Source organism: Martes martes, assembly GCF_963455335.1.
Source record: "Martes martes genome assembly, chromosome: 6".
Classification (NCBI taxonomy): domain Eukaryota; kingdom Metazoa; phylum Chordata; class Mammalia; order Carnivora; family Mustelidae; genus Martes; species Martes martes.
The window spans coordinates 72,493,812-72,511,859 of NC_137893.1; the positions used below are offsets into that span (position 1 = coordinate 72,493,812).

At 35.6% G+C, this 18,048-nt stretch overlaps 1 protein-coding gene across 2 annotated transcripts in view; it reads left to right on the forward strand.

The window, feature by feature from the left end:
• PTPRK (protein tyrosine phosphatase receptor type K) overlaps positions 1-18,048 on the forward strand; it is a 568,933-nt gene that overhangs the window by 515,084 nt on the left and 35,801 nt on the right. Inside the window, exon 14 of one of the 2 annotated variants that reach the window (XM_080807221.1) lies at positions 13,515-13,653. In XM_080807221.1, coding sequence (XP_080663347.1) covers positions 13,515-13,653 — 139 coding nt within the window. The remainder of the gene's footprint in view (positions 1-13,514; positions 13,654-18,048) is intronic. The other variant, XM_080807222.1, reaches the window with a different exon arrangement.

The window sequence follows — 18,048 nt, forward strand, 5'->3', positions numbered from 1 at the left end:
AGACCCTACTAGAAATGCAATGCTAAGGAAAACAAACGTGGTTCCTGCTTTCATGGGCTTTATCTTAATAGCAGTGGGAAGCCACTGGCGGGTTCTCATCATTGGAGTGACGTGATACAGTTGAAGTCACAGATGCTCTATGGGCTACACCATGAGCTAATGTGGAACAGGCAGAGCGCATTCGGGGAGACATAATAGGTGACTGCTCTGTAAATTGGGTGAGATGTGATGTTGACCTGACGTAAGGTAGTAGCAGTGGAGATGGGAAAAGTAGACACAAGAGATATTTAGGAAGTAGCAGTACTCTAACTGTATGAGAAAGAAAAGTATAGTAATCAGTCATTTTGTCCTATTTACCCAGGACAGCTCAATTTTTTTGCCTTTGTTCTATCATAATTATTAATAGTATCCCCTTTTACTTTCAAAAGCATTTCAGTTTGGTTGATAAAGATGTGTTGATCCTAGAAACAAGAGAAAGACTCAAGAATTTTGCTCAGGTTTTTGGCTTGAACACCTGTGTGAATAGTTGTGCCATATACTGAAAGAGGGTTCATTGGAGGTGAAAGTGGTATAGGGAGGAGACTGAGTTCAGAATGGGTACTGTGTGTCTAAAGTAACTGTCTTAATTGAAGTGAAGGCGTTTAACAAGAACCAGATGACTACAGGGGTCAGGAGCTCAGCTTGGAGCCCTGACTCATGGTTAGAGATACATTGATTCGGGAATGATCAGCATGGATGGCACCTGAAATGATGGCAGTGGATGAGTTCACCAAGCCAGAAAGCATGAAGAGGCCTGCTTCCCCAGGGGAACTCAAAGCAACATCTATTTTTAAGGGAAGCAAAGAGGGGCTCACATAGGAGATCTGGAAAAGAAAGGTCAAGGTCATACGAAAGCTGGGAGATGAACAGGTAATTGGAAGCTCAAGGAGAGGAGAGAGACTAATGTCAAATTCTATCAAGAGCTCACATACAATGAGAAAACTATACATTGAACTCAGTAACTAGTAAGTCACCAGTGACGTTGGTGATAGTGAGTTGGTGACATTGTGAGACACAAACTTGATTATAGCATTTATTTTCTTTCCATTTTTTATTTAAATTTAATTAATTAATTAATTGATTAAATTTAATTAATTAACATATGGAGTATTATTTATTTCAGAGATAAAGTTCAGTGATTCATCTGTCTTATTTAACACCCAGTTCTCAATCACATCACATGCCTTCCTTAATGCCCATCACCCAGTTACCCCATTCCCTACCTCCATCCCTCCAACAACCCTCATTTTATTTCCTGGGATTTAAGAGTCTCTTATGGTTTGTCTCCCTCTCTGATTTCATTTTGTTTTATTTTTTCCTCCCTTCCCCTATGCTCCTCTGTTTTGTTTCTTAAATTCCACATATGAGTGATATGATATGATAGTTGTCTTTCTATGATTGACTTATTCCACTTAACATAATACCCTCTAGTTCCATTCACATCATTGCAAATGGCAAGATTTCATTTTTTGGTGGCTGGGAATACTCCACTGTATGTATGTATGTATGTATGTGTATATGTATATATACTGCATCTTCTTTATCCATTCATCTGTCGATGGACATCTGGGCTCTTTCCATAGTTTGGCTGTTGTGGACGTTGCTGCTATAAACATTAGGGTGCAGGTGCCCCTTCAGATCATGACATTTATATCTTTGGGGTAAATAGTAGTTCAATTGCTGGGTCATAGGGTACCTCTATTTTTAACTTCTTGAGTTAAAAATACTATTTTCCAGAGTGGCTGTACCAGCTTTCACTCTGACCAACAATGTAAAAGTGTTCTCGTTTCTCCACAATCTCCCCAACATTTGTTGTTTCCTGACTTGCTAATTTTAGCGATTCTTACCAATGTGAGGTGGTACCTCATTGTGCTTTTGATTTCTATTTCTCTGATGCCAAGTTATGTTGAGCATTTCTTCATGTGTCTGCTGGACATTTGTATGTGTTCATTGGAGAAGTGTCTGTTCATGTCTTCTGCCTATTTCTTGATTGGATTATTTGTTCCTAGGGTGTTGAATTTGATAAGTTCTGTATAGATTTTGGATTCTAGTCCTTTATCTGATAAGACATTTCCACATATTTTCCCCTATTCTCTTAGTTGTCTTTTGGTTTAATCTGTTTCCTTTGTTGTGCAAAAGCTTTTTATTTTGATGAAGTCCCAATAGTTCATTTTTGCCCTTGTTTCCCTTGCCTTTGCAGACTTGTCTAGCAAGAAGTTGCTGCAGCCAAGGTCAAAGAGGTTGCTGCCTGTGTTCTCCTCTAGAATTTTGATGGGTTCCTCTCTCACATTTTGGTCTTCCATCCTTTTTTTAGTCTATATTTGTGTATAATATAAAGAAATGGTCTAGTTTCATTGTTCTGCATGTGGCTGTCCAATTTTCCCAACACCATTTGTTGGAGAGACTGTCTTTTTTCCATTGGATATTCTTTCCTGCTTTGTCGAAGATTAGTTGACCACAGAGCTGAGGGTCCATTTCTGGGTTCTCTATTCTGTTCCATTTATCTGTGTGTCTGTTTTTGTGCCAGTGCCATACTGTCTTGGTGATTACAGCTTTGTAGTAGAGGTTGAAGTCTGGAATTGTGATGCTACTAGCTTTGGTTTTCCTTTTCAACCTTCCTTTGGCTATTTGAGGTCTTTTCTGGTTCCATACAAATTTTGGGATTATTGGTTCCAGCTCTGTGAAAAATGTTCATGGTATATTGATAGGGATTGCATTGAATGTCTAGATTGCTCTAGGTAGCATGGACTTTTTTTTTTTTTTAAAGATTTTATTTATTTATTTGACAGACAGAGATCACAAGTAGGCAGAGAGACAGGCAGAGAGAGAGGAGGAAGCAGGCTCCCTGCTGAGCAGAGAGCCCTATGCGAGGCTCGATCCCAAGACCCTGAGATCATGACCTGAACCGAAGGCAGAGGCTTAACCCTCTGCGCCACCCAGGCGCCCCTAGCATGGACATTTTAACAATATTTGTTCTTCAATCCATGAGCATGGAACATTTTTCTATTTCTTTGTGTCTTCCTCTGTTTCTTTCATGAATATTCTTAATTTTCAGTGTGCAGATCCTTTGCCTCTTTGGTTAGGTCTATTCCTAGGTATCTTAATGGTTTTTGGTACAATTGTAAGTGGAATTGATTCCTTAATTTCTCTTTCTTCCATCTCACTGTTATTATATAGAAATGCAACTGATTTCTATGCATTGGTTTTATTTCCTGCCACGTTGCTGAATTCCTGTACGAGTTCTAGCAATTTTGGGATGGAGTGTTTCAGGTTTTCCACATAGAGTATCATGTCATCTGTGAAGAGTGAGAGTTTGACTTCTTTGCCAGTTCAAGCTAGCCTTTTATTTCTTTTTGTTGTCTGATTGCTGAGGCTAGGATTTCTAGTACAATGTTGAACAACAGTGGTGAGAATGGATATCCCTGCCATCTATGTTCCTGACATTAAGGGAAAAGCTCTCAGTTTTCCCCCATTGTGAATGATATTCTCTGTGGGCTTTTCATAGATGGCTTTTATGATATTAGTATGTTCCCTCTACCCCTACACCGTGAAGAGTTTCAATCAAGAAAGGATGATTTATTTAGTCACATGCTTTTTCTGCATCTATTGTAGGGATCATATGGTTTTTGTCCTTTCTTTTATTAATGTAGTGTGTATCACATTGATTGATTTGTGGATGTTGAACTACCCTTGAAGCCCAGGAATAAATCCCACTTGGTCGGGGTAGGTAATCCTTTTAATGTACTGTTGGATCCTATTGGCTATTATCTTGGTGAGAATTATGGCATCCATTAGGGATATTGGTGTGCAATTCTCCTTTTTGGTTGGATCTTTGTTGGTTTTGGAATCAAGGTAATGTTGGCTTCATAGAATGAGTTTGGGGGTTTTCCTTCCATTTCTATTTTTTGAAACAGCTTCAGAAGAATAGCTATTAATTCTTCTTTATTACATGTTTGGTAAAATTCCTGTGGGAAGCCATCTGGCCCTGGACTCTTTGTTGGGAGATTTTTTATTTCTGCTTCAATTTCTTTGCTGGTTATGGGTATGTTCAGGTTTTATATTTCTTCTTGTTTCAGTTTTGGTAGTTTATAAGTTTATAAGTTTCAAGGAATCACCCATTTCTTCCAGATTGCCTAATTTGTTGGCATATAGTTGCTCATACTGTGTTATAATTGTTCATATTTCCTTGGTGTTGGTTGTGATCTCCCCTCTTTCACTCATGATTTTATTTATTTGGGTCCTTTGGGTCTCTTTTCTTTTTGGTAAGTCTGGCCAGAGGTTTATAGATCTTATTAATTCTTTCAAAGAACAGTCTTCTACTTTTGTTGATCTGTTCTACTGTTCTTTTGGTTTCTATTTCATTGATTTCTGCTCTAGTCTTCATTAATTCTCTCCTGCTGGGTTTAAGCTTTATTTGCTGTTCTTTCTCCAGCTCCTTTAGGTGTAAGATTAGGTTGTATATTTGAGACCTTTCTTGTTTCTTGGGAGAGGCTTATATTACTATATACTTCCCTCTTAGGACCACCTTTCCTGCATCCCAAGGGTTTCAGACAGTTGTATTTTCATTTTCATTTGTTTCCATGATTTTTAAAAATTCTTCTTTAATTTCCTGGTTGACCCATTCATTCTTTAGTAGGATGCTTTTTAGCCTCCATGTATTTGGGTTCTTTCCAACTTTCCTCTTGTGATTGAGTTCTAGCTTCAGAGCATTGTGGTCTGAAAATATGCAGGGAATGATCCCAGTCTTTTAGTACCAGTTGAGACTTGATTTGTGACCCAGTATGTGATCTATTCTGGAGAATGTTCTGTGTGCACTCAAGAAGAATGTGTATTCTGTTGCTTTAGGATAGAATGCTCTGAATATATCTGTAAAGTCCATCTGATCCAGTGTGTCTTTCAAAACCCTTATTTCCTTCTTGATCTTCTTAGATTATCTGTCCATTGCAGTGAATGGGTTGTTAAAGTCCCTTACTATTATTTTATTTTTATCAATGTGTTTGTTTAATTTTGTTATTAATTAGTTGGTGTAATTGGCTGCTCCCATGATAGGAACACAAATATTTACAATTGTTAGATCTTCTTGTTGGAGAGACCCTTTAATTATGATATAGTTTTTCCTCATCTCTTATTACAATCTTTGGTGTAAAATCTAATATGTGTGATTTAAGGATTGCTACCCCAGCTTTCTTTTGATGTCCATTAGCATGATAAATTGTTTTCCACTCTCTCACTTTCAATTTGGAGCTGTCTTTGGACCTAAAATGAGTCTCTTGTAGACAGCATACCTATGGGTCTTGCTTTTTTTAATCCATTTTTTTAAAGATTTTATTTTTATTTATTTATTTGACAGACAGAGATAACAAATAGGCAGAGAGGCAGACAGAGAGAGGGGGGAAGCAGGCTCCCTGCTGAGCAGAGAGCCCGATGCGGGGCTTGATCCCAGGCCCTGGGATCATGACCTGAGCTGAAGGCAGAGGCCTTAACCCACTGAGCCACCCAGGTGTGCTTTTTATCCATTTTTATACCCTGTGTCTTTTGATTGGGGCATTTAGCCCATTTACATTCAGAGTAACTATTGAAAGATATGAATTTAGTGCCACTGTATTACCCACAAAATAATTGTTGCTGTATATTGTCTATGTTCCTTCTTGGTCTATGTTACTTTTGGGCTCTCCCTTCATTTCAAGTATTCTTTTTAATATTTCTTGCCGGTGTTGTTTAGTGTTGATGAATTCCTTTAGTTTTTGTTTGTCCTGGAAGCTCTTTATCTCTCCTTTATTTTGAATGACAGCCTTGCTGAATGAAGTATTCTTGGCTGCATATTTTTCTCATTTAGCACCCTGAATATATCATGCCAGTTCTTTCTGGCCTGTCAAGTCTCTGTAGATAAGTCAGCGCCAGTCTAAAGTTTCTACACTTGTAACTTAAGGATCTCTTGTCCCAAGCTGCTTTCAGGAATTTCTCTGTGTCTCTGAAATTTACAAGCTTCACTGTTATATGTTAAGGCGTTGACCTATTTTATTGATTTTAAGGGGGTTCTCTGTGCCTGCTGGACTCAAATGCCTGTTCCTTCCCCAGATTAGGGAAGTTCTCAGCTATAATTTTCTCAAATATACCTTCTTCCTCTTTCTCTCTTTCCTCTTCTGAGATCCCAGTTATTCTAATATTGTTTTGCTTTATGGTATTTATCTCTCAAATTCTCCCCTCATGATCCAGTAGTTGTTTATCTCTCTTTCTCTCAGCTTCCTCATTCTTAATCATTTTGTCTTCTGTATCACTAATTCTCTCTACTGCCTCATTTATCCTAGCAGTTAGAGCCTCCATTTTTTATTGCATCTCATTAATAGCCTTTTGATTTCAACCTGATTGGATTTTAGTTCTTTTATTTCTCCAGAAAGAAATTCTCTACTGTACTCTATGACTTTTTCAAGTCCAACTAGTATCTTTATAATCATTTTTCTGAACTCTAGTTCTGACATCTTATTTATATCCATACTGATTCGGTACCTCACAGTCAGTACTGCCTTTTGTTCTCTTTTCTGAGGTGAGTTTTTCTGTCTTGTCATTGTGTCCAGAGAAGAGTAGAGGAAAGAGAGCACAAGATATTAAAATAGCAACAATGACCCCAGAGAAATATACAGGAAACTAATCAGAAGAGATCTGAAACAGAAAATAAAATAAAATAAAAAACAGAGAGAGAATATGATCAGACAGGTGAACAGACCAGAGCAATACACCAGATCCTGGGTGTATTTTGGTCTGTTAGAAAACCAGATTCCAAAATTGTAAGGAAAGAAAAACTTCCATATAGAAAAATAAAATTTAAATACAATGTAAGGATAGAATGTAACTGTAAGAAAGAAAATTAAAAAAGATTCTAAAAATTAAGTAAGAAATTTAAAAGGAAAAAAAAATGTAAACTGGAAGACTAAAGAACCATGAGGAAAATAAACAGGAATTCTATATACTATTTTCCCCTAGCGCTGGAGTTTTGCAGTTCTATGTGATTGGTAAACTTGGTCTTAGCTGGATGTTCTTGCTGATCTTCTGGGGGTGGGACCTGTTGCACTGATTCTCAAGTGTCTTTATCTGAGGCGGAACTACACTACCCTTGCCAGGGGGCCAGGCTAAGTAATCTGCTCAGGATTGCTCTACATGGGTTTTATTCCCTGAAAGCTTTCTGCACTGCTTTAGAGCATGAGAATAAAAATGGCAGCATCTGATATCCAGTCCCAGAGCCAAAAGCTCAGGGCCCTACTCCTTAGTACACCCTCACAGAAAAGCAGTCAGTCACTTCTGTCTCCTTTGTCTCTGTCCACACTCCATGCTTACCCAGCCTGGGACTGACCTGGGTGACACAAGACACTGACACATGACCCCATTTGGAGTCTCCAAACCCTAAAGACTCCTGCAGCAGGCACCCATGCAGACCTTCCCATGGAGGGAGGGGGGGCTCACCCCATTTCTGCCACTTACTGGGCCCCTAATAAGAGAGTGGTCACCTGACCATGCCATGGTTCATGATCTATGGCAATCCCGAGTTGAAAGTCCACTCCAGGGCTCACTGATTGCAGCTGGCTTCCCCACTCCAATGCCTGGGAACTCTGCCACACTCAGGCACCTCAGTCTTCCTGTGATCCCAGGGATCCTGAGACCAGACTGTCCCACCTAGTGTTCCACCCCTGCTTAGCCACCTGTGTGCCTTTCAGGCAGGGACATTTGTCACTGGAGCAGACTTCTAAAAGTTCCGATATTGTGCTCTGCTGCTGTACCACTTCCAAATGGCTGGGAAATGGAGGCTCCCTCCTCTATACTTTATCATTTGATATATTCCCTCAGATTCACCTCTCTGCACCTCCTACCTTGCAAAAAGCAGTCTCTTTTCCATTTTTAGAATTGCAGCAATTCTTTTCTTAGATCTCTGGTTGAGTTCACAGGTGTTCAGCATAATTTGGTAACTATCTAGTTGCATTCCAGGGACCAGACAAAACTTAGGTCCCTTACTCCTCTGCCATCTTCCTCCCTTTGATTATAGTATTTAAATTAATGAGTGAGAAGTGAGTGTAAACAATCTTCAGAATTAAAACTGAGAAGGAAAGAAAGCACTAATGAAATACCCGGAGAATTTGTGGAATTTACAGGATCACAGTGCCTCTAAAGCTGTTATGAGATCACCTGATATATTGAACTTAGAGGCTTCCACCTCTAGTACATCATGAAAATGGAAGACTGTTTTTTATGACCACAGCTTTTAAATTTAGGTAAATTTGTATATTTAGGTGGTATTTGTATTTTTTAATCTAAAATTTTTACCTAAAGTTTTTAGGTAAATTATTTTTACATAGTGGGAGGAAGGACACAATTTATGAGGTCACTTTAACTATTTTGAAAAAAAATGCAACACTTAAAAAAATTTTTTTTAAGATTTTATTAATTTATTTGACAGGGAGACACAGTGAGAGAGGGAACACAAGCAGTGGGAAAGGGAGAAGCAGGCTCCTCGTGGAGCAGGGAGCCCGATGTGGGGCTCGATCCCAGGACCCTGGGATCATGACCTGAGCCAAAGGCAGATGCTTAACAACTGAGCCACCCAGGTGCCCCGCAACACTTAAATTTGCTCAATTAAAAGGAAATACACCTTTAGTTCTTTCTCACTGTCCAAAGAATTATGCTGCCTTTGGCTTCAGAACAATGGGACTTTTCGAATATTCTTTGACAGGTAAAAAAGGTAAAGATTTATGGCAAAGGAAAGCATTTCTGAAAGAGGTGTTCCACATCGCCTTTGTGTATGTGCATAAATTATAAACAGGGCTCAAGTGTTCAGTCACTATAATAGCTTTTTGCTCTCTTGAAGAAAATGGAAAATGCTCACTTAGGGGTTATTCTGTATTTCCATTAATGAATCTTCTAAGCTTGAATGATTTTAAATAGGATATTTATGTTCCTTGGTTCTAGTAGGCCAAGAACTTAGAAAAAAATATGTGTGATTAAAGTATCTAAAGTAATAAATTTATGCGGACATTTAATAAAAAATACTGGTAATAATAATAATAATAGTAAATATCACAGCTAAAGATTTTTAAGGGGGATTCACAATCAAGGGAAAACAGACACCAAATCATATGTTCCTGGAGAATTTGATTAGTCTTCTAATACTCAAGTTTAATAATGATGTTGAAACTTTGATGAGCAATTCTGCACCAGAGTTGTAATCATGACAGACAAGCACCCTTACTTAACCCAAATGAATGAACTTGGTGTTTTTTTCTTTAACTGTTTGGGAAAAATTAATTGAAGTCCAGTGTTTAGCAAAGACATATAGACTATGACTTTAAAATAGCAACATTGTTTTACATAACAGATTATAAAAGTTTCATTACTTTATACCCAGAATACACTTACTTGCAAGGTTATCAGTGTCTTTAGTCAGAAATGTACTTTTATATTTGGCTTTTTGTTTCTGAAAATATGTTTAGATTAACTCATCAGCAAATCTATTTAATAAGACTTATAAGAATTCTTCCATCTCTGAATTTGAAATTATTTACCCACCATCTTTATGTCAGTTTTGTTACTTAATCATTAAACCCAGCTAGTATTTCTTTTTAATTTTATTTAAATTCAGTTGATTAACATAAAGTGTATTTTTTGTTTCAGAGGTAGAGTTAGGTGATTCATCAATTGTATGTAACATGCAGTGCTCATTACATCATGTACCCTCCTTAATGCCCATTGCCCACTTACTGCATCCCCCACCTCCCACCCCTCCAGCCACCCTCAGTTTGTTTCCTAGAGTTAAGAGTCTCTTATGGTTTTTCTCCCTCTCTGATTATATCATATTTTATTTTTCCCTCCTTTCCTCTATGCTCCCATTTTGTTTCTTAAATTCCACATATGAGGGAGATCATTTAATTGTCTCTCTCTGATTGACTTATTTCACTTAACATAATAGCCTCTAGCTCTATCCACATCATTGCAAATGGCAAATTTCATTTTTTTGATGGCTGAGTAATATTTCATTATATGTATACATGCATGCCATTTCTTCTTTATTCATTCATCTGTCGATGGACAGCTGGGCTCTTTTCATAGTTTGGCTATTGTGGACAATACTGCTATAAACATTGGGGTACAGTGCCCCTTCAGATCACATTTGTATCTTTGGGGTAAATACCCAGTAGTGCAATTGCTGAGTCATAGGGTAGCTCTATTTTTAACTTCTTGAGGAACCTACATACTGTTTTTCAGAGTGGCTGCACCAGTTTGCATTCTAACCAGCAGTGTAAGAGGGTTCCCCTTTTTCTGCATCCTCACCCACATTTGTTGTTTCTTGTCTTGCTAATTTTAGCCATTCTGACTGTAAACTCAGCAAGTATTAAGACTGCCTGTTAAGGGGCACCTGGGTGGCTCAGTGGTTTAAAGCCTCTGCCTTCAGCTCAGGTCATGATCCCAGGGTCCTGGGATTGAGCCCCGCATCAGGCTGTCTGCCCAGCAGGGAGCCTGCTTCCTCCTCTCGCTCTTCCTGCCTCTCTCCCTACTTGTGATCTCTGTCAAATAAATAAATAAAAATCTTAAAAAAAATTTTTTTTAAAAAAGACTGCCTGTTAATACTTCAGGATCGGAGTTTATATTTGAATCTGCATATATTCTGAGATTTTTCTGGCAGGCTTAGCAGTTCTGAAGATTTTTAGGAGATATATGCTCCTTATGGCATAAGATCTTTAGAAAGGTAGCTCATAACTTTATTTGTTGAATTAAAATGGTTTATTAAATATATTCTAACCTCACTGAACAAGAATTGCTCTTTCAAAGAGTTTCACAAACATTTAATTCTGTGAGATATGTCAAATCACAAAGCCATCATCATTACCTTCTGAAAGGCAAGCATAACCTAGAACCTGTTGAGAATAAGCATTAATTAATGAATAATGATGATTTTTTTTGTATGCACTGAAGTTTTCTCCTGGAGACTTCTACATCATTCTGTCTCCCTATTTGAAGCTATTTAAACCAATGTACTTGAGAATTACAATCAACATATATTCTCTTTACCTTTATATCCAACTTTGAAATATATTCTACCTATTTTCATACACATATATGTACTATATTTCTAAAATTATTCTTAGGAAAGAAGAGATCTGCAATATAGTTAATACATGCCTTGATGAAATGAACTGTAATGTATAGTTTGAAATGTGGTAAGCATTGAACTACCTCTATTCATAATTAATGAGATTGGAAATTTCCTGAAGCCTGGATATATGGAAAGTGTCATGTCAGAAAGGAAAACTCCCTTGCTTACCAGAAGAAACAAGCTGAAGGCTTGCTTTTCCTACTTGAGCATAACAGTTATGAAATATGGAACCATGGAGAGGTTTTATCCTCTCCAATTGAAATCAGATAAATTAAGATAGTTATAGTGAATTGTTTTTCAAAGTAAACTGTTTCTCTAACACTTTTTTCAAACTATGTTTCCTACTGGTTTTACTTTAAATTACTATTTTATGAAATGATACTGATATTAGATATATTAGTTATTTTTAATTTCCTACTTGGGAAAATTAAAAAATCAGTAATCTTGTGTCCATCTCTTTTGGGGAGAAACTGTGGCTGGTCAGGAAAGTGGAACAGATATTGAGATGTGCAGATACGCAGAACTTGGAATCAAAGCATAGGGAGGGGGTTTGGAAGCCAAGATAGAGACGCTAAAGAAAGAATTAAAATACAGAACAATAGATCATTTTTAAAGGAATTTATTAATTATCCATTGGAAAGGTATGAGGTTAATTTAGGGGTTTGTTTGTTCACTCAGCCACCATCTCCTCATGCTGTTGTGGATGCTTTAAGGCAGTTTCCCCAAGTACCTAATTCTGAGAGTCACCCATACTCTTGTCACCCAGACTCTTAACAGGAGGGACCATAGATCTGGAAACATTGAGAAATGCTGTTTTAGAAGATGGAAGATGTGTTAGGTTTTGTTACTATACTTGAGCAATTTATAATCTATTCTTGTGTCTCTAAACCTCAGTTTTTGTAGTTGCAAAATGTGAAATACTTTTCTTGCCAGTTTTCAAGGTTAATAAGGTAAAAGGAAAATAGCTTCAGAAGGTTAGTGGAACTTGTAAATTGACTAATAAGGTTTATGCTTTTGATTGTGTATATATCTGGGGGATGGGAGTGGCTTTGAGAAAGAGGGAAAGTTAGAGGTATAATGAATAAATGAAGATGTGTGTGTGCATATGTGTACAATGGAATATTATTCAGCCACCAAAAAGAATGAAGTTTTGCCATTTGTAATGAAGTGAATGGAGCTAGAGAGTGTATTATGCTAAGCAAAACAAGTCAGAGAAGGACAAATACCATATGATTTCACTCGTGTGGAATTTAAGAAACAAAATAGATGAACATATATGGGAAGGGGGGGGAAGAGAGGGAGGCAAACCATAAGACACTCTAAACTATAAGGAATAAACAGGGTTGCTGGAGGGAGGTGGGCGGAAGATGAGCTACATGGGTGATGGGTATTAAGGAGGGCACTTGTTGTGGGGCACTTGGGTGGCTCAGTTGATTAAGCGTCCTTCTCTTGGTCTCAGCTCAGGTCTTGATCTCACAGTTGTGAGATCAAGGGCTGTGTTGGACTCAATGCTGGGCATGAAGGCTACTTTAAAAAAGGAGGGTGAGGGCACTTGTTTTGATGAACCACTAAATTCTACTCCTGAAACCAATATTACACTATATGTTAACTAGCTAGAATTTAAATAAAAAAGAAATTGGGGGAAAAAGAAGTTTTTTTGGAAATAAAGAATTTCTAAAATAAAAATAAAACAACTTTATCTTTTCAAAGTTCAGTTTCCCCAAGTTCATCATCTGGGTTTTATTTTTAAAGAGAATGAGAAATGTTGCTCGATGTATTTGTTTCTCTCTTCCTCCAAACCAACTATTCCTTTCAAATCATTTCATATCAAATCATAACCTGACACCTCCACTAGTTAGACAAGGCGTTATTTCACCTAACCTCTTGTGTCCCAGCCAAGAGCTATTAACATCTACCGTGAAGGGCCAAGCACAGCACCAAGTGCTTGAGTTCAGAAGTGTTTGCTGAATGGGCCAGCAAACAAATGAATCCTAGATCTGACACCATCTCTTTCTGTGTCCTAGGCTAAAAATCTTGTGTCTGACTTTTACAGACATTTGGAGAAAAGTAGTTCACCATTCCCTTTGATAGTCTTTTCTAGGTTTTGTTTTATTTTTATGTGATAACAGAATTCCTATTCAGAAGGCTTTATTTCCCCTTATCTCCACCCTAAATTCCTTATGCTGTAGTTCAGCATGCTTTTGTATTTATATATCCAGGGTTTTTATTCAAATAAAATAAAACAAGTTCTCTTTTTGTAGTAATTTTTGGCTGGAACTAATTTCCACTTCTGTGATAATTAGCTGCTTTCAGTAACTTATTTTTTAAATTCATTTAGCAGCAGCAACAGAAGAACCAGAAGTGATTCCAGACCCAGCAAAGCAGACAGACAGAGTGGTGAAAATAGCAGGAATAAGTGCTGGAATTCTGGTGTTCATCCTCCTCCTCCTAGTTGTCATACTAATTGTAAAAAAAAGGTAAGACCTGATTTTGTTCTGTCTCATTCACCTACCATTTATGTCAGTAGTTTTCAAATAATGTTTTATTTTCCTGAGCTCTTTTGAAATAGAACAAACAAGAAGAATTGAATTTTGACAATGTTGCCAGCATCTGAGTCTATTTCTCATGGTTTTAAAATAAATTCCTATCAGTTCCTTGCAGTTTGATTTTGGATATAAAGGTATATTTTCATCAAGTTAACTTTGAAATTAATGTATGAATTTAAATTTCTCAGATGCAGAGAAACTTGAGATACTCATTTCTTACATTTTGAAATGTTATTTACTAATAATGACAAAAGTATTTATTATGATACTTGGATTATGGTCTGTGAATTAGTTTGTACTCTTTCTCTATTTTTCTAAATGTTGGCTACATGTAAGAGATGAGAAGAATCTAAATATTATTTTGTGAAATTGTATATTAAATATTCGCTGACTAGATATTTCAGCACATTAATATGAAGAGTCTTTTTTTTTTAATTGAACATCAGTCTTTTATACAATATCAACCAATACCGCCATCTCCTGGAATTCTATGAAGATACTAAGACCTACTGGAATTTAAACTAAACTCTATTCAGGAGATTAAAGTATACTCCTGCTGAAAAACATTTCAAAGTATACAGTCTTTATAACTTGAACTTCTTTCCATTCTATAAAATGTCATTATCTGCAAGGCATATCTTAGAAACTGATACAACTCTCCAATCCTTCCAATCATATGTTTTAGATTATACTGCAGTTTGGAAGGACTTTTAAACAAGTCTTTACATGCAGAGTACAGTCCTAAAATAGCTTTGTGTATAGATGTGTTTGAAAGTTTTGATTATATCAAATATTAAATGATGTTGCTTACATTACATTAAATCATATACTATTAGGATTGTTTTATACTCAAATCATTAACAGTATAGATAAGACTCATACTACATGTTTAATCAATCCATCAGAGTTTATTTTAATGTATTGCCTCTTTACAATTATCCCCTGGAGATATATATGTTGGAGAAGACACATCTGCATTAGAAACATTAGGTATGCATTATAGTATTTTGTGTTAAATTAGCTACATACGTGCTTTCCCTAATAGTGCTTTCTCTTTTTGCTGTTGTCTACCTCTGTGGTTGGAGAATACATCATAATTGAGACAGGAAGGTTTAAGTATTTTAGTAATATGAATTTGCCAATCAAGGTCAATAAAATGGCTGATTGTAATCTCTCAGATCTTATGTCTCTATTTAATTTCAATTTATATTTGCAGTTAACTAAACTGTTTATAGAGAGTTAACTAAACTTTGCTTCACAATTAAAACCATTCCAGTCCCTTCAGATTGGAAAGGAGAGCATGAAGTTGGCCTCTGATGATGTTCTCACTTAGTTAGAACTGGGTTAAGCTTATTGGTTTTATTTGTTATTTATTCAACACTTATTTAAATGTTATAGTAGCCTTCATTATCCATGGCCCTCTGTTTCAGAAATAACAACTACAAAAAAAATGTGAAACATAAATTTCCTAAAGTAAACCAAAATGATCTCTAAGCATGATTATTTTTGTGTGGGTAAAATGCTCTGGCAACTGTCTAAAATTGCATAATGTACGAATTCTTTTTATGGTTCATATTTTAAATGGTTGGCCTCTCTATTAAAATGCTTCACATTTGACTTTTCATAATTATGCATTGATTGTCTTTTGATAGAAAGTATACCAGGGCCTTTGTTTCTCTTCCTCACCACAACCTTTATGACTAGGAAAAGTTGCAATTTTATAGACAGAGAAAGCTACATATTTAGATATATTTCCTTCCAATATATAATATTAGAACTAAATTATGTGAATCCCTTATCTAAGCAACTTTGTAATGACTTTAATTCGTATATAGTATGTCTCACATGTATCATGTATGATTTAATCACTAATCTTTATTATACATACACAAAGGCACAGATTTTATAACAACATATTGCATAGTATCAAGCTTAATCAGTTTTAATATATAATGTTTCCCTCTTAATACACAAATTTATAATAAAACTAATATAAGACCAAACTATTTTAGTCTCTTATGATCTTTATTTTTATGGGAAATTAAGTTTCTCAAGACTTTATCCCTTACTGGGAATAATAGACAGAGGAATATTTCTTATGTTGAAAAAAGTTCTATGTATTTTTGAGTTTTGTGTAAAGATATGGTTTGGAATTTAATTTAGTAAAATTCTACAGCTGAGGGTATATATAAAGTAAGTTTTTAGGCTAAGAAAAGGGATAGTGCATCTCTCAAAACACAATGTCATTTTTTTTTTTTAATTTAAACGCTGTTGAATTATTTCCAAATGTATGCCATTTTTTCATTGGTTATGTATTATATTTTAAATGTGCAGCATGAATACATTATAATTCCCAACATAAATTGAAATTATGTTTCAATACAGTAAATGTTTGTGTATGATATTATGATCACATACATCTACTGTGGAAATATCTCTGTGTATATATAGTGCATGGGGCATATGTATATTCACATAATATATGTATGCATCCCTGTACCATTAAGATATAACAACTTGTTTAGAAATTTAGATGTTACTCTGCATATAGTCTATATTAACTTAATAGATATTTATGTTCTGTATTTGAAGAAAAATAGTCAATTTAGTGTACAAGTTCTATACACAGCAGTTCCATCTGTCATGGCTTTTTGATGGTAATAGATAATATTATGCTTAACTGCATGTTGAAATACACAATCCATTTAATTTTTAAAATTTTTCTGGCAGCAAGAGAAATATCAGCATGCTGTTTTCCAAATTATGTACTTTAAATTTTATTTTTCTACTGCATATCTGTCTGTTTAATTGCATGGCAAAAAAAAAAATATCTAACCAAATGCATGAGCAAATTGAAATGCAAACCAAAAAAAAAAAAAACATGACTTTTATTTTATTTTACTTTATTTTATTTTATTTTATTTTTTAACACACATTTTTCTGCTTTATTGAATGTGACAGAGTCACGCTTTTCATTCACCATTGCTTCTCTTTTTCCACTGTCTGTGATTTGCTTGCCAGGAGGAGCTACTATTCTTACTCCTACTACCTGTAAGTAGAAAACGGGTGATATACAACTTTACATGTGTTAAAGATGCAGTATCCCTTTTCAAAAAACAAAAACAAAAATATCTTAAAATGTTTGTGATTTTGATGATATTTTCTGGGCTCTAAAATATAAAGTTAACCATTAACTTATTTTGTTAATCTTTTTAAAAAGGGATATTGTATTTCTGTATGTTCAGCTACTTTTAATTTTATTTATAATTTTCCACTAGTAGCTTTAGACTACAGCCCAAAACATCATTTATTTACTTAAGTCAAACCTGTATCTTATAAACATGATACCTCATACTATACATCAGGTCAGGTCTAACTGTGATAACATCTTTCTCCACATTTCCAGGAATCCAGGATGGATTATAACTTCAGAACACCTTTGGTCTGGCCATCTAGGCAAGCAGTATGCTATTGTTTAAAGAAGAAATAGATAAAACAAATAAAATAAAATAAATTCTTCTAAAAACAAATAGATAAAATGATAATGTTGCAATGATAAAGAAATAAAAAATATCTTTTTAGAAAAGAAAAATTGAGTTAGTTTATTATAACTTAAACAGGACAATGATTTTATAAAACCAAGACCAAAAGAACCCTCTTATCCTACACAAAACACACCTAGGTGTCCTCTTTTCCTTTTCTCTTCCAAACCCTTAGCTCACCCTATACTTAGGTATGGACCGTTAGTTTGAATAAGGACAGAGAATATTGTTCCTTCTATTTCTCTAGTCATCTTCAGTTTCTTACCTAAGATGACAGGGTATTCATCCAAGTCAAAGGAATGATGTAAAAAAATATTCTTGGACATTGCTTGATCAATTTTGATGCACCAACTTCTAAGACTAAAGGGTTGTGATTAAGTATGTTTGGTGGCATTTATCCCACAGTATTTATTTTATGAGGTAAATTTAAGCTAGCTTTACAATAAAATTTGGTAAGAGTCTCAATGACTGTAACAGAGGTCTGCCAATATTTTAAATATCATAAATGCTTGGCTTCTTAAAATCTGCTGAAACAAGCAGGTGTAAACTAACAGTGCTCTTAGCTTATTGTGATGAATCATAATATCCTTGTTAAATCATGTTTGATGAAGCCAAAGGTAATTAACTGTACCATTTCATACAATTATGGAACACTTTTCCTCTTTATAGCCCACCCATATATCCACCTGCAGAAGTTTATGCTGTTGGCTGCTTAGATAATGAAACTCATTTGCACATCTGTCAAACTCAAGTAGTTGCAAAATGAATTGCCTAATTGTCCTGA